The 17,967-nt window shown below is 36.1% G+C and overlaps 1 protein-coding gene across 3 annotated transcripts; it reads left to right on the forward strand.

Annotated features, from left to right (window-relative positions):
- The first annotated feature begins 5,532 nt into the window (after positions 1 to 5,532).
- LOC131061310 (uncharacterized) lies at positions 5,533 to 17,473 on the forward strand. Of its 3 annotated transcripts, none has more exons than XM_057994927.2 (11): positions 5,533 to 5,782; positions 6,586 to 6,728; positions 7,527 to 7,703; positions 7,826 to 7,914; positions 9,010 to 9,119; positions 9,279 to 9,585; positions 10,521 to 10,757; positions 10,860 to 11,077; positions 16,335 to 16,528; positions 16,632 to 16,700; positions 16,804 to 17,473. In XM_057994927.2, exons 6-11 carry the CDS (start codon positions 9,352 to 9,354, stop codon positions 16,887 to 16,889), a joined length of 1,038 nt encoding a protein of 345 aa, XP_057850910.2. In that variant the 5' UTR covers positions 5,533 to 5,782; positions 6,586 to 6,728; positions 7,527 to 7,703; positions 7,826 to 7,914; positions 9,010 to 9,119; positions 9,279 to 9,351; the 3' UTR covers positions 16,890 to 17,473. The 3 variants fall into 3 exon arrangements, with proteins under 3 accessions (XP_057850910.2, XP_057850909.2, XP_057850911.2); XM_057994928.2 differs by lacking the exon at positions 5,533 to 5,782 and adding an exon at positions 6,001 to 6,303; XM_057994926.2 differs by lacking the exon at positions 6,586 to 6,728.
- The last annotated feature ends 494 nt before the right edge of the window (positions 17,474 to 17,967 follow it).

Genomic DNA, 17,967 nt, shown 5'->3' on the forward strand with positions numbered 1-17,967 from the left:
AGTGGATCTGCATTGGCATTGAGTGATGTTACCAGATCATTGTAATACCTATTGATCTCTAATCACTTCAACAGTTGGGAAATCCCTTAACAGGGTAGCTTTAATCAGCTTACTGTAAATCCTTTAATAGGGTGACTCAAAACCATTGAGTTCTTGAAATCCTCTAACAAGGTAACCTTTAACAGGGTTTAACCCTTAACCGAGTATTCTAGCCATCCCTTAATCGGGTGATCCCTAATAGGATCGGTTCCTAACAGAACCTATTGTATCAGTCTTTGACCAGACAAGGCTCCTAACATAACGAACTTCTAAAGAGTTCAAAAACAGCTTGTGGGTATTCATCCCCACCGTCATTTTTCCCAGTTGGGTTTCCACATGAAAAATCTGTGTGTCATGTGTGGTGTTATTCATGTGATGGTTTAAGTGATTTGTGTCTGAAGGTAAATCATGTTGATCTAGCTATTTATATATCTTTGATGATAGATTACATGTTCATGCACCAGGGTGAAATGGAAATGAAGTATTAGATTGTATGAAAAGATAAGTGTCAACCGGTTTATGCTTGTCTCAGTTACTCTGGGTTTTGTCGGTTGTACTCTGTTTAAGACCGGTGTTACTGTTTGTCTTCCAAAGCATAGTGTCTGCTGACAAACCGGTTTAGGATTGTGTTTTTGTCTGTACTGATTCACCCCCCCTCTCAGTACCAGTTTGGTACTATCCATTCATCATTGAGTTATCACACCCATCTAGCCTCTAAATGCGAATATATAGAAATGATAAGAAGAAAACCATCCCAAGAATCAAACCAAAAGAGGGCCTTAGAATAGTTATTGTGGATCCAAAACAAGCCCTTCTTGATTAAATTAGCTCCCCTTTTTTAGAGTGTCCCAGATCATAGACTCCTTTCTAGATACGTGGATCCTAGGCACATCATGACACTCCACTCCTCTCAAGTACTTATAAGTAAGGATCTTGGCCCAAATTTGATCCTTATTAGTGCACCATCTCTAGTACACACATGGCTAATAAGGCTTGGTTAGTAAGAAAATCATATCATAGACTAAGACCTCCTTTCTACCTTGGTCTACAGATAGTCTCCCACTTAACAAAACTCCACTTTGATGAGGCCAAGTTACCAAATCCCTAATCAAAATTAAGGGAGTAGTTTGAGCAAATAACTTGTAAAAGGGGAGAGATTGGATCACCTATTTCAATAACATTCTCTTTTAGCAAAGGAGAGCCACCTAGAGATCCAATGATTTACTTTCCCCCAAAACTTATCCAACATAATTTGTCACATCCCCCTGGGTGGGGGTTAGAGGAGAGAGGAATTTCCAAGTACACAAAAGGAAGAACCCTGATCTAGAATATGAGAATACTAGTTATCCACTTGGGTAAGAGGGGGGTGTTGAAGAAGAAGATATGAGACTTTCCTTCATTAATCTGCTACCTTGAAGCTACAATATAAGCCTGTCTAAAACTAGTTTCTTCTTTGGTTTTGAAAGCCCCATTAGGGATGTATGACCGACAAACTATAAGTGGGAGAGAGAGGGGAGGATATTACCCCAAATGTATCTTGAAATCATCCCTTAACTCACATATTTTTTAAAAGATGACCCGAGCCTTCAACCAGTAAAATGAATAAGTATGGTGAAAGTGGGTCTCCTTATTGCAAACCCTTCAAAGCACCAAGAAGAGAAATGGGATCGCTATTAATTAGAATATAATATGAAGTAGAGGTAATGCAACTCATCACCAAACTAATTCAATAATTTCCAAAACCAAAGATATTAGGAATTTTTTTAAATAAATGACCATTTGACTTGATCATAAGCTTTGGCCATATCAAGTTTGATAAACATGGCATTTTGCTTAGGAGACTCCATGGAGTGAATGGTCTTAACAACAATGACCACCCCAACTACAATTTGCCCGCTTGACACAAAAGCACCCTACTCTTTAGAGATGATTCTTTGAAGCCACCTCTTGAGCCTTTTTGTAATTAACTTAGAGATGATCTTATAAACCAGTTTGCAAAGGGAAATTGGCTTGAACAAATCTAATGACTTACTACTCCTCTCTCTTTTAGGATCAAGCACCATAAAATTAGAGTTCATAGCATTCAATATCTGCTTGCTTCATTGTGATTCCTACACCACATCCAATAAGTAAACTTTGATAATCTCCCAAAATCCTTGAAAGAATTCTATCAGGAAACCATTCATCCCTATGGATTTCCATTATTTCATCCAAAATAGAATTCTCTAATTCACCCAAAGAGATAGGCATGCTAAGCAACTCATTCATTTCATAATAAAACTAAAGAGGGAATACAATCCAAAATAAGATTCTATTCCTCAGTCACAACGAGAGAGTCCCCCAAGAATACAAAAGAGAAATACTAAATAACCTCCTTTGAAATGTCCTAAAAAGAGGACAACTAGACTTCTTGGGGGTAAACATAGAGGAGATTGAATTTCCATGTCTTTTGTCCTAGACAAAATTGAAGAAAAAAGTTATATTTCTATCTCCTTCTTGGAGTCAATTAATATGAGACCTATGTTTCAATTAATCTCCTCTCACAATTCTCGTTCCTTATTTTTCCTGGTGATACAATCTAACATGTTCTAAGCCTCTGCCTTTACCACAAAATCTTCCCAAAACACTACCTATTCCACTTCTTAAGATGATACTTGACAAATTGCAACCGTTTGACAAAGGAATACATAACTTTGCCATGATCCAACTGACCCTTTCTCCACCAAACACCCATAATGTCCTGTAATGAAGGGTCACGTAGCCACATAAGTTGAAACTTAAAATTAGGATTCTTATTTGTACCAAACTCAGACATAAAGAGCTTGATATGCCATTGATTAGAGCCTCTTCATTCTAGAATTTCAGATCTGGTCATCTAATCATTATCGAGCTAAAAGCTCAAAACTAGAAATCTATCCAATCTATCCAAAATAATGACAACATTAAAAACAAAAAAGCACAAGAACAAATTAATAAATGTAAGAATCCACTCTCTTTGAACCTAATAAACCCTCCACAACACCCCTAAAACCCACATTACTCCCCACTAACATGCAAGAGCCCCCATGCAACTAGAGAACACAATAGCACAAAAGCTCATGCAACACCCACAACACAAGCTGATCTAAAAGGACCCCACACGTCCAAAACACCTCACAAAACAACCCTAGCCTCCAACGAACATCATGTCCCCCACAAACCCTACACAACATGAAAAAAAATAGGAGAAAAGGTGCGGCTAGGGTCTAAACCTAGCTTGCGTAGGTTTGCAATCGACACACAACAAAAACAACAACATCATAAGTGATTCAATAAATATTTTAGATAACATATATATCAAACCATTTTTTAATGGTATGGAGGGATCTTCATAGTTTAGATATCACACACCTGTACAAATCCATAAAACGTTGTATGCATCATTATGCAACTTATAGATCTATGGTATGATAAAAAAAAATTCTTTAAAAAAATATTGTGGCTAATTCTATGAGACATCGTTTTACTTAACATATGGAAAAGTAGGTGTTTGAATGTTTTCTCTACCCATGAGGTTCACTGAGAAGGAAAAATTCTCAGGTTTTACTCTGATATCGTATTTCAAACTATTTTTTTATGCTTTCAATTGCAGGGAGGTCCCAAAGAACAATTGAAGATCCATAATCAACTGGATAGAATCAAGTACGAACTTCTAAAACTCCACAAAAATGATGCCTTTTGTTCCAAACAACTTTAATAAATGTTAAAGTTCAGAGCGTGACCTTCTTGTTTTCTCAGTTCTAATAAGTTTTGGGGCAACTACATCATGTTAAGGTGTAAGTTTGATATATCACCATATTAATTATCTTTGTTTGCCTCCATAGTGAGGTTATTTTATGCTTCAACATTGTATGTAATGTGAGTCTTTTGCAAGTAGCTTTTGTAATGGTGTTTTGGACCTCCTCGATGAGGTATCCCTTCCCGAGTTGTTTTTGGTTATTTCTTTGTAGTAGTTTTGAGTTGTAAGACTACTGAGAGTTTACCATTTTTATTTTTTGGCAATCTTCTGGTTGCCTAATTCTATGTAATTTTGTGCATTATTTCAATAAAATAAAAAACAAAATATTTATTATCAAAATTATGCAAATATTGCATCACCTAGGTATGGTTAGTAAAAAAGATATATTTTTATTGTGTGCAAGTATGGCTAACGACATCATCATGAATGTGGGATATGGATTTTGTTATAAGAGTAATATGTAAATATATAGGTCCCTTGGATGAAGGAGATTAGAAGTCCAATAGGTATGCACTAACTCTCAATCAAGAAGCGAGTTAACTTAGTTTGATTGATACAAGGTGACCTTGATAGAATAAACAAGGCACCTAACTACCATCAACTACAAGTTGATGATGTAGTGGTGGCACTTGTGTGGCTCAAGTCAACATATACATGTCATTATTAGTTACTTACATGAGAATAATTAAATATTAAATTAGTGAAATATCATACATGATATAATATATCCTAGGCAAATAAAATATTGCAACAACATGGGAGCTAGCTATGACGAAGAGAAACGTGTTTGACTTGCTTGATTGTAATCAATTTAGTGATGTGACATCATCGAAGACATAAATGGTAAGTGCAAAATCTACCATACATGTATCTTAATATTGATGCAAATATACAAGTAATGATTTTCAATATATTTTAATCCTTAGATTATCTACCTTCATGGAGACTATTGTTCTAGGACTTATTCTCAAATATAAGAACCTAGGTGCACAATTTAAAAGAATTGGCATGTAAGTCCATGGGTAATAATGACAATATTATTTTGTTTATAAGGTCAACACCCTTGTTTTGCTACTTTTAATATAAAAAACAATTACAATATTCAAAAGGGTTAGCTCAAAGAGTCAAAAAAAAGAATTTGAATCAAAGAGACTTATTACATCTTCAGCCTTGTTTAAGAAATTAGAATGGTTCTAGTGAGGATTGATTTAGACCATATAGATTAAGGTAGGTCAATTGATGATAGACTAAAAAAAATTATCATCATATATACAAACAAAATTTAAACTCTCCACCCTTAGAGAACCAAACATGTCTTAAGGGAAAAACATGGCACTCTTCAATTCATGCAAAAAGACAATGGATCCACCGAACCGCATTAATTAAATAAATAATTGAATAAAATGTTCCGTAACGCCTATATTTGCTGGGCAAGAAAGCGACTCAGGTATAGAATTGTGATAGTTGCATTGCCACCGAAAACAACCCAACAAATAGTTAAAAAACGAAACGTAAGACGGGCAAAATTTGTCGCAGACGATAATGAGTGGCCAGTCAGCAGATGGGGTCCACTTAAAACAGAGAAATTTTCCGACGTGGCAGAACCCTCACACATGATGTCCACTTAAAACAGAGAAATTGTCCGACGTGGCAGCACCGCCACACACATTAACTGTAAACAGCATATGCTTGCTTATACGATGCGATCAAGCAAGAAAAGCAACAAAAGTAAAAGAAAAGCAAAACAAAGCGTGTAGCGCATTGGATTGCTGCGCAGCCGACGCCCAGGGTTTGTTCGTAACGTAGTATTTCAAGCCGCTGGTGGCGAAAATATTCTGAAGAACCAGAGATTATTGTAGATTTATCCGCGCATTCAATTCTGTCGTCTGCCGTGCCAACAGTTCTCCGTTACTTGCCCGAGATTCACGAGGAGTGGTTGTCCAAGAAAATGTCCGCTCTAACAGGGTAATTGTCGTAAATCTTAGTAAATTGAATGCGTTTTTGCAGTTGACTTTTATGTATATGTTTTTGCTGCAATTGCACTCATGAATTTGAATGGTAATTAGAAAATTGTTTCTGTATTTTTATAGCATTTTGTGGCTTTTCAGATGATATGTATTGAATTCGCGTGTTTTTGCCTTTATTTTCGTGGAATGTGGGTGGATTTGCTGGCTGAAATGCCGTCTGTAAAGTTTATCGTAGTTTATGATCCGTCGTGGAGTAGGATTTCGTGTAGATTGCCCCTTTACGAGACATGGAAAACCTCAGAATTTCTAAGAAATTTTATGGGTTAAGGTTTTTGGCGTGTGTCAGGTTAGAATAGGCTGCAGTGGACACCAGTTTGATTAGAATAGGTTCGAAACATTTCCGAAGTAGACGTGCGTGGCAGAGATCGATCGACCAAGCTTTGATACAGTTGAATTGTTTTTTCATTTGATGGGGAAATGCCTGATTGAGGTTGTGGTTCACCATTGACATGACGCGGGGTAATATCTACACCACAACCTTATTGTGACGAGGGTTTCTAAATCTGGATTAAGCTTTCCATGGCCGTATTCCAGAATTGTTACACCCCGTCCTTTAGGGTTGTTGGCTGCCGTATTGCGGCAGGGCTTTTTGATTACCGGTCAACCTCTTAAATAATATACCAGCATAACTCATTGGACTAATAGTTGAATTGTTAGCATTTGTTCTGCTATGGCTTCAATATTTTGAGGGCTTATGTAAGCGGTAAATTATGGCTGATTTTGATGGAATTGCATGTACAGGTTTTGCAAACAGTAAATACCTGGTGTGAGCCCATTCAATTTTCTTGCTACACAGTAGATATCTTATAGATTCAGTGGCCTTGCGGTGTTAAAATGTTGCTGCTGTTGGGCAGGTTTCGATGACAAGATTCTGAGATTGTAATGTAAGTTTAGCCAAAAAAATTACTGCTGCTTATTTTTTTCGTATTGAGTTTAGCGGAAGTATAGAATTATTTGTTATTTTGTTTGGCCTTGTTGTCTGCATCACAACCCACCTCGTTTTAGCCCTATCAATAAGTTGAACTTTAAATCACGGTTCTTTTGCTTGGGATTGATTCATTTGCGTCATAATCTTCTAGGTCTTAACAATTGAGAGCCCCATTTATAAAATAAGTGCTAGATGGAGATCCATATAATGAAGATTTAAAGAGTTAAATATGACACTTCTTTATGCTGCAGTAACAGAAAGGCTTGACTGAATGTTAAATGATTAGAAATACAATCCGTTTTTTTTTTGTTCCCTGTATATTTAGGTTGGTCTGATTGGATTGCAGAGTTAGAAGAACCTGCAAAGAAACTTTGAAGGGGAGAAATTAAATTTGACTTGTTAGGGCATGCAATAATACATGCTTGCTGCTGCTGAAGATTAGCCAGCTTTGAAATATATATCATTGTAATCCTTATCCAAATAAACCCCATTCCATCATGTGTTTTTTCGTGGTTAGGATTTAATTGTTTTTATTTTTGATATATAGATCTATTTTATCAAAGAAAAAAATTCCTGGTTTCAGCTTTTCACAGTGTCTGTTTCTATTTGATAATGAATTAGGAGGTAAATTGGGCAATGTGCCTACAACTCCTAAAAGACCCAATGTGTGAACCTTCCTGCCCCTTTGTTGAGATACTAGGACTGACATTTGTCTTGTGCAGATTTTGATGGTTTTAACTTTTTGCTTTGTCAGGTAAGCTGAATTAAAGTATTCAATGTGCATGAAACACAAAAAACTCAATCTCAATCGTGGGGTTCATCATGGAAATGTTATTGTTTAGAATTTGTGCCCATTTTTATATTTGAAAACGATGGTAGATGCGAAAGGGCCACTGCTTAGGTGCAAGTTGCTGTTGATAAGAAGAGACTGGTAACTGCTTTTCTTTATATTGCTGATAATGGACTTATGTTTTTTGCAGGAATTTATCAACTCTAAAGTAGCTTAGTTTACTAATTGAGTATTTTATTAACTGCTTGTTATGGATCTTTCAGATTTGCTCGTGTGATAATCTTGTAGAAATGGTTGATAGTAGACACGCAAAATGTTTCGTTCAATCTTGTGAAAGGAATGCGAGATTATTGTAAGTTCAATAATCCTCTTGTTATTCTAAGTGCCACTTTTTTTCTTCTTCTTGTTCTCAATTTGGTATTGTGTCAGGTTTAAAGCTAACTAATGAACATAAATTTTCTGGGTCGTTAAGAGCCTCAGATCCTCAGTGATGCAACAGATGTCTTAAGATCGCTAGCTGTTTTGCAAGTCTTTCATACACTAATTAGAGCATGAATGTGCTTGCACAAGAGGGACTGTAGGTTTGATATTAGATTAATCACAGCACACACATGATGTTTGTTTTTCTATTTACGCAACTAGTTGAAGAAATGCTATGTACGAAGACTTAGATCTTTCATGTTTAATTGAAGACAGATTCAGGTTAAGTTCCTCACTTCACATGATGGCAGTAATACCACTTTAACATCATATGAAGGAATTTGTAGATATTCGATCAAAGGGTATCTGAAACTGGGTAAATTAGTTTCATGTTGCAGAGATACTTTTTTTAATGTTCCCCAAGGCATCTCAATTGTATTACATTAGACAAAGAGCTACATTGTGTTTTGGGTATCCAACCCTGGGTAAGTTAGTTTCATGTTGCAGTGACACTTTTTGTGTTCTCAAAGGCACCTCAGTTGTATCATGCCAGACAAAGAGGCACATTTTATTTACTATTACTTTAGCTCAGTTTAGATGGAATATGGCTTCTTGGATTATATTGAAATGCATTGAGATATGATCTATAAAGCAGGCAATAATGTATGTCAACAATAACAATAAGCAGTTAAACTTGTCTGCAGTTATTATTGATACAAGTTGGTGTTTAGTTTCAATTTTTTTGGCAGATATGTTTTTTATTATTTAAAGTGCAACTGTGGAAATTTTTTTAGATTACACACTTTTGTGTTTCTCAGGTTTTCTGACAAAATTTGTTGTTTAGAAACATTATTTGATTATAAAAAATTCACTATGTCTTTTTGATACCTATGATTCTTCATAATATGAAAATCTCATTTGAGCTGACTTGTCTTTTAGCATATTGTTAGTTGCAAGCTGTTAGATGGCATAGATCCTTGAATTGTATTAACTTGAATATTTTGGTTTTTTGGGTCAAAATGTCCAGATTAAGATTCCATCATACCACACATGGACTTCTTGGAGGGTGTCAGACTGCTGACATACAGTGGTAACAAGCAAGGGCAATCTGTACGGGGGCTGTCATTCATTTTAAGTGTAATTATTACAAATTTTCTTTAGGATCAGACTTATTCTATTTTTATTACAATTAATAAGTTCTATTGAATTAATTCAAATTGCGCTGTTTTACGTACAATTATGAAGGCCATATAAATCCTTCACATGAACTTTGTTTTTTGTGGTCTATGTGTACAGATTCACGTGACTGGATTGGCCTGTTCATAGTTAAGAAAAGAACAAGAAGTTGTCCATTGCTTCTATCGGATCAATGAGGGAAGTCATTCTGAATGTTAGGCAGGTGACATGTCAGGAAAAAACTGATTATGTTAGATTAGGTTTTCTAGATGAACCAGAGTCCCAGGAATTTGGGAGGTTGCAAGCCATGAAAAAAGCAGACAAGTATTGCATATGCCGGTGGATTAAGGTGGTTTTATTATGCTTTAGTCTGTTGGCACTTGTAGCTGCTTTTATCATCTGGGGAATGCCAATTCTAATTGACCAGGTTTGGAAATGTTCTTATTCTTTCCTTCGGAGATTTCTAGAAATAACTTTTAATGTTCCTTTTCATCATTGATAAATTTAATATCCAGTGCAGCTTAGTTGAGATGGCATAATGGTGTGAGTGCATGTTATGGTAGTTTTTGTTACAAGCTAGGGTTGCTTTGCACCAAAAGATCGACCTGTCAATGCCTGATACAACCACTAGACTTATAGAATCCACAGGAGGCTGTTAAACCATGTCGTGAATCCCTGCGAGGGACACTGGCCCATTGCCAACAATCCCCCTCTCAGCGTCACTCGCTGCGGCTTGCGTGATTCGAACCTGTGACCAAACTCTAATACCACTTGTTACAAGCTAGGGTTGCTGTTGCACCAAAAGATCAACTTGTTAATGCCCGATACAACCACTAGACTTATAGAATCCACAGGAGGCTGTTAAACCATGTCGCGAATCCCCGCAAGGGACGCTGGCCCACTGCCAACAGTATTTGGACATATATACTGCAATTGGATAGAAAAATTTGACATACTTTTAGATTTAGATGGGAAGTAACATGAGAATGAGCAGGAGGGATGGAGACATTGGCATTTCTGTGTGTGTGTGTGTGTGTTAATGGGCACATGTGCAAACTGCAATATATGCTTGTGGTTGGTTCTAGCAATTTGGCTGCAAATGATTGTGTGTCATAACATATTCCAAGTCGTCTGGGATATATTTGCAAGTGTTAGGGAAATAGATGAAGGAGTATGATATCTGTATTTTAGAACATTCCACATCTTTTGCTAAATTTTATGATGTGTTTATGAATAGTTAGATTGGAATTGGTTTTGTTCTTGCATTAGATATTGGAAGATGAATTACATGGATGTTGCCTTCTCTTGCTCTAAAAAAGTAATTTTCTTCTCATAAAGGCCTTATTCTGTTCCTTTTGATAGGTGATTATACCAGTCTTGGATTGGGAAACAGCAACTTTTAGTGTGAATGCACTTGTATTTGTGCTTATTGGGTCAATGGGTTTGTTTCCTGTTTTTCTGCTACCATCGGCACCTTCAATGTGGCTGGCTGGGATGACATTTGGATACAGCATTGGATTTCTGATAATAATGGCAGGAACCAGTATTGGCATGTCCTTGCCTTACTTCATTGGGTCACTCTTTCACAGCCGAATACATGTAAATTTTTACCCATTTCCTTGTAGTTCCATGTTGATAAAATGCAGTTGATTGTAATTAGTAAGATATCCTATAATGGTAAATATCTCTTTTCTAATGCAGAAATGGCTTGAAAGGTGGCCTCAAAAATCTGCACTGATAAGGCTAGCAGGAGAAGGAAACTGGTTCCATCAGTTCCGAGCTGTTGCTCTTTTGAGAATCTCACCATTTCCTTACATTGTTTTCAACTATGCTAGTGTTGCAACAAATGTGAAATATAGTCCATACATAATCGGCTCATTTGTTGGAACAATTCCTGAAGTTTTTGTTACCATCTACAGGTCAGAGATCTTCATCATTTGAAATTAAATTTGATGCATGAGCATGCCTTCCCTGATTATTGGACCCATTTATGTAAAATTTTGCATTGAAGGTTTTGTTAAATATAGTAGTTTGGTGTTGCATTGTTATTGACAAGAATTAATAATTTCCATACAAGTGTTGTTTTCACAGTTTATCAAATTATGTGATGATTTACAAGGATTCAACTGTCTAGTTTGAGTCAATATTCATTGGTCCACATTTCTGAGTAGCATGTTAGAACCCATCTCTCATGACCATGCATAATTCTATTACAATAGAATTGATAAGAACCCTCATAAAGTAGCATGTTAGAAGCCAATATTATAGAGTCGACTGTTACTGCAACTGGCTTCATCCCCTTAGTTGCAATGTCACAAAGTTTGCTTAGACTCTTGTTTGAGTGAAACCTTAGTGGGCTCTATGAAATTCTAAAAAATTGAACCATGCTTCTGTCGAAATAAGTGGGAACTTTTATTTACCTTTTTTACCTCCCAATATTGGAGTTTTTTTTCCATTCTTGCATTCCAGATATGAAAACCTTGAATCTCTCATTGTCATTCAAATTACTTTAAGTGCCTTAATTCGTCCATTAAAGAGGTAATCAAGCATCAAATTAAATGATTAGGGACATCTTGGAGGTCTGCTTTGGAGAGTTCCTAAAGTTGAATTTTGATGCAGCAGAACCTTGGTTTGTTTGGGTGGGCGCTTTGGTTTTATCGTGCTGTAGGCAGCTTGTGAAGGCACCTCTTTCTTCCTTGGGACTAGGTCTAACAATGAAGTGGAGCTAGGGGTTCTTAAGATGTCAACATTATTAGGCTATAAGATTGGAAGCCAAGTGGTATCCTGTTGGAGGCTTATCTCTTGAGTAAATGTTTGGAGAAATTTCTTTTCTTCACTGGTATAGGGAGTGTAATAAAGCAGTAAATCATTCAGCAAATGTGTGAATTATCCTATTGCCCTCTCTGCAAGGATCAGTGCTAATTTGGAGGAATGGGATTGCCTCTCTTCCATTCTCTTAGCAGATAATTTACTCCACGTGGAAAATTGTGCTCCTGATTTTAGCTCCTCCCTTAGATTCTTCCCCCAAATATTTATGATTTTCTGAAAATACTTTTGGGCAGGCTGGAGGACTTCAAAATCATTATGCAGTTTCCAAATGGCTTCGCTGCTCATGTCACCTTTATATCAAAGTGTCTTTGGTGTGTATGGTAGGTAGTTGCTCTGGTTTGGAGTGTATGAGTGGCTTCTTTGAAGGTGAGGCTTGTCTCTTGCTGCATTGTGCTACAGTTTTTGTGTAGTCATTTTTGTGCTTCGATGATTCAGACCCTCCTTTTTCCGTAATGCAATGTGGATACTTGCCTTATGGAGGGGCTGTTTCAGATTATCATCTATGAAATACTTTTGTCATCCACAATTTGCACACCCACGAATTTGTTCAGCTGGTCCTTGGACGAGAGGGACTGGGTAATACAGGAATGTACCCGACTAGAGCTTCCATTTTGGATGATTTTAAGACCACATTGGAGGCTAGGGTTCCGATGCAGATGTGAAGGAGAGAATTCTAAGTAGGGTGCTCCTGGGAGTGGAAAATCTGGTTCTTTGTGTTAACTCTGAGGAGGCTTTAGTGGGATGCAAATAAAGTCCTAGTTTGAGGTTTTAGTTGGCAGCTCTGTGCACGGAGTTTCAGATCATATACTCCCAAAATGAGGAGCTTGTCTCTCTTTCCATGATGTTGCCATGAATATCGACAGCTTGAGAGCCTAAGAGTTATCTTGAGGAATGGATGCTTGTAAGTGTGTAGCCTTTTCATCTTAGTTTTCTCCAAGAATAAGCTTACCCATGCTGAGAAAAGGAGCTTTCTGGAGCTGGGTGTTCAGAGCAGGTTGGAGAAATTAAACAATTTTTCCTATGGTCTATTTGCTTTTAATTCTATTTGATTATGCTCTTATCATCTTTTATCCATTTTGCCTTTTCGAGCAAAAGATTTTTTTCCTCGTTACACTCTTTGTGTGGTAAGCATCAGATTCTCCCTGGTTTGCAAGCAATTGCATTTACTAAAAAACGTTTTAAACACATGGCTCATTGCTTGCATGGCTTCACTGCTTCACAAATCCACAGTAAGACATTGCTCCAATGGCAGTTGCACTGCCCAAGATTGAATCAGTTCTACATGCAAAATTATTCATCCGGGTAAAATGTAGCTTGAAAGAATCAACATTAGGATAATAGGAAATAAGAGGATTGCTTAGATTCTAGAAGAACTAAGAGATCCATCTATTTTAACTTCCAAATCATCCCTACGTCCCATCTAGCCTTCCTCACCCATTTCCCTTAGCTGCCTATAGATATCCATGTAAGATAAAAATGCTTTGCTACTCCAGTTTCTGCAATGGCTGAGACTGCATGCTGTAATTTATGTGTGCTAAAGTAATGAACCGCCAATATTATAGAGCACTAACCACATAGGTTAGTAGAGTAGTTTGCAATTGAGTGTCTTCTAGATTCTGTTGGATCTTCACCTGCAAAATATTAGCATAACAGAACAATGCATGTCAAAATAACATAATGCTCAGAAAATAGCTTTAAATATGCTTATATTGATCACAAGAACTGCAGGCCTCTTCAAATAAATCATAGTGATTTATGAATTACAAGCAATGTGGAGGAATAAATTCACACAATGTAATATTAACTACTAGTCATACTGTTGACCATTACAATGCTTAAAGTATTACAAGGTCAGGATTTGAGGGTCATAACATGCCCTCCCCTGTTAGATAGCCTTGAGGATTGGGGAAACTGTTGCTTCAGCTGGTGAAGAGGTTCCCAAGTGGCATCCTTTGGTTGTAACTCTCTCCTTTAAACCAAAACTTCGGTGATGGTGTGTTGACACTAGGAGGATAAACACTTCCTCATCCAATTCAAGAAGTGTTATTGGTTTGTTAACATGCTGGCTAAGGACTTTCTTTAGATAGGAAACATGGAAAACATGATATATCTTGGAGGAGAAAGGAGGATCCAACTTATAAACCTCTTACTTCATCCACACATTGTAGGATTCTGAAAGTTGCATAAAAATTTGGATGCTAACTTCTATTTTTCAGCAAGCTCAAGGGATGTAGGGCTGTAGACACAAGAAGAACATGTCATCAACTTTGAATGTGTGCTCACTATAGCATTGATCAGCTTGTTGTTTCATACAATTTTGTGCTAAGGCCAGTTGTCCTCAAGAATAATCAGTCAGAGCTAAAAAATTGCCTACCAATGCATAATACGTTCCATGGGCAGAAAAACATCAAAACACTTCATTTTTCCAAAAAAAATTCTTCCCCCCCCTTTTTTTTGTATGTTGACAAGATTCACTGCATTTGGGATTGATTTTGCATGAACTTGGACTAATTATTGGCAGCGTTTTTGTTTTTATTGTCAGTTTTTGTTTTTTTCCCTCATTGTAGTTTTTTTTATTGCTTTTTATTTTCTCCCCTATTATTACCAGCTAGCTAGCTGCTAGGGTGTACATTTTATAATCGTTAGTTTAAAAAAATTTATGCTACTGTTTCAAATTCTTTATTTGTTGAGATATGACATCTGCAAATCAGAACCCTGGAACCCTACAGGGAGAAAGAAGACAAAGTAGTGTGTTGTTATTGTTGGAACAAGATCAGAGGTATTGACCACTTCAAATATCATCTTGCACGGATTCTTGGAAGAGATGTTCCATTTTGTGGTCAAGTAGAGTCAAACTTTTATACGAGAGGTTACGACTCCCCTTTCATCAAATGTGAAGAGGCAGCAGAATAGGTAGTATGAGATGTGGTGGCTGCTGGCCACCATGATGCATTTTGAATCTTGATGCTTTTCTGGCTATGGTGATCATGAATTCATGATGTTTGAGATTTATTATCATATGACTGAATTGTTGAGCTTGACACTGATTAGTAATAACTATGAACTAATGAAATATGATATTTTGAAGTATGATGAATTATGAATGATCAATGATGTGTAATTGTGTGATGAGTTTTTTCATTTTTGGTCTCATGAAATAATGAATGAATTAAAAACTACTTAGTATTTTTGTACTTATCAGTTAGCAGTTAGAGTTCTCTATGGTTAGTTTTATGCTTTATATTGTCTTTTCAGATTGTTTTGTAAATATGCGTTTTTTTCTATGTTGGGAAAATTTGTCAAGTTTTAGTGAGTCGGGGTCAAATTGGGTGTGCCAAGTTTTTAGATGACATTAGTTTTTAATCTATATTATTATATATTAGATTCGCTTGCAAAAGTTTAATCTTTGATAATGTACATTGAAAACAAAGTAGATTGAAAACAAAGTTAGCTACTTTGGAAGCCTTTAAAATTGCCTTATTTAGGTGCATAGGATAGCCAATCTTCCAATTAGAAGGATTTCCTATGTCTTGTCTCATTTGGATGAATGCTTTGTTGGATGCGTGAGACTTTATGTTGTAGCATTCTTCTGCACTTAAAGGTTAAAATTCCTATCTTTGGTTACATGTTCAATGTTTATCAGTCTTCCAACAAAGCAGGTTTGGTTGCACAATGATCAGATTCCGGGTTTTAATCTGATTTGTCGAAAATTCAAAACTGTATTGTACTGACAAGATCAATATTATACATGGATGGGTTGGGTTCAATAGAGTTTTGGGCAAAGATACATACATAACTTAGCATCTGATGTCAACGGACTCTAAATCTCATTGAGCTTAGTTTTGATATGTAGTATGTCCTTTTGAAACAGCTAAACCATCACCTATATGGAAATTCTGCACCACCAATATATTGTAGTAACACAGCAATAGTATCTGCCTCTAAAATTATGACCCAGTTGGTGAAGGATATTGCACATTGTAGTGGATACAGGAGTGCAATTGTGTTGGTGGCAATTACAAATGTTAGTCTGTTGCATATGTTTGCATTTTCAGATTATTTCAACTATCCACGACCATTATCTATTTGGATCGAAGGATAATAAAATCTGGAAAAATTGTGTTATAAAAAAGTCAGTCTGAGCTGCAAGTATATGGGAATTAATGTCAATGTAAATATCAAATGTTTATTTGGATATTTAACAATATTGAATGATTATAATATCTGAAAAAATGTGTTCCTTTTGATATTCTGAACTGTAAAGACGTATCAATTTATGCCATTTAGCAAATTAAACAAAAATATCAAATGCTGATTTGGCTATGTAATTTCATTTTGGTATTACAGTGGCAGACTACTCTGGCAATTAGTAGAAGCAAAATATGAAAAACGTCTTCTAACACCACTACAGATTATATTGGAAACTGTGGGTTTGTTTGTGGCTGTAATCACTACAGTTGTCATCACACTATATGCAAAGAAAGCGTTAGTTAATCTCCAGATAGAGGAGGAATTGTGTAGCAATGAAGACGATGAAAATGGTAGGTTTACTGATGTGGTTCATATTGGAGCCATTTTCTTTTAAAAGAAGCTATGAAGATTAATCTCTGGAATTGTCTGTGATGATATAATGTTTGGGTACAGGAAAAGAAAATATAACATGTAGATATGATAGAGAAAAGGAACTGCGTGGCCATGAAGCTGAAGATCATGGTATGTCTGATGCATTCCTGCAGTTAATATAATATAACTTTATGGTGAGGAAATTTTTAAGTTAGCTTAAACTTGTGGAATTGCCTCTCATAATATACTGCAGGTATGGCGAAAGAAAATGGATACAGCTTGCTGCCTGAATCTTCTGAACCAAATGATGATCGATTATCCCCACTGATTGGATGTTGATCCATGGTGTAGCTACTTCGGTTGATTTGGAGCATGGATGGTTCAGATCAACTTTACTGTCCATTGCTGAGAACAACTTTTCTCCAATTTTGGCTCATGCACAATTCTTTTTGTTTCTCCAGAGGATTTATCAATAACAAGGAGTCAAATTGACTACAGAAGCATATCCTTGAATGGATGAAATTTGTAACCAATGCATATACTCTACCAAAAGTAGATGTAATATTTTATATTGTATCATTTTGGTACCAATCAAAATGTAAAGAGCAAAGAAGCACAATTGGAACTTGGAAAGTTAATGCAGTTGGGCATCTAAGCACATGGTTCAGTTTTAGGTTTGGATAAAAATTCTGCAGAAACTACATTTTTGAGTGTAAATTATGTTTAGCATGTCTGGTATTTTGTGTTCAATGTGAATATTCAGAGTCAAAAAAACACAAAAGAACAAAAGCATCATTGTGCTCAAGCAAGGTTCAATTTGGTGGAGTAATTGAGATGGCCAAACATACGACAGCATATGGCCTAGAATATGACATTCTCTATGCACATGACAAATATAAATGATACTATAGTATTTATGATGATGTCCTCCTAGGCTCGGAGTTAATAATAACTTTTTTTGTGTATCATGTTTAACATGCAACATCATGTTTTCACGCAGCGACCTGTTTCATGTCAAACAACTATGCAAGCAATAAACTAACTTAAAAAATAATTCTAATTCATAAAAGAGGAAGTTGCATTCTTGGACCGATCAAAAGTTGATTTCATTTGTAGCAATATTCTAAATTTGAAATTAAAAATGAGACCCAACTTACACTTGTACTACTGGCTATTCTTTGTTTATTTTCATAGCAGTTTATTAACTTTCAACATACAATTCATCACACTACTAGTATTGATCGTTGAGGTTAAATAGAAAGAATTCAGTTAGCCTTAAGGTTGTGAATCTAAATGCTCTATTAATTCCGCCATTTGTATTTTCACTTTTCATGGCCATTGTATGTTCTACTTTTCATAGCCCATTTATTTCCTACTTTTTTTGTTTTCGTAAGGTGTCAAAGCACATCCAGCGTCT

Source organism: Cryptomeria japonica, chromosome 11, assembly GCF_030272615.1.
Source record: "Cryptomeria japonica chromosome 11, Sugi_1.0, whole genome shotgun sequence".
Lineage (NCBI taxonomy): Eukaryota > Viridiplantae > Streptophyta > Pinopsida > Cupressales > Cupressaceae > Cryptomeria > Cryptomeria japonica.

Coding starts and splice junctions, on each gene's coding strand:
- LOC131061310 (XM_057994927.2), top strand. CDS start 9,352: ATGAGGGAAGTCATTCTGAATGTTAGGCAGGTGACATGTCAGGAAAAA. Junction 16,529..16,631: donor CAATGAAGACGATGAAAATG/GTAGGTTTACTG, acceptor GTTTGGGTACAG/GAAAAGAAAATATAACATGT. Junction 16,701..16,803: donor CCATGAAGCTGAAGATCATG/GTATGTCTGATG, acceptor AATATACTGCAG/GTATGGCGAAAGAAAATGGA.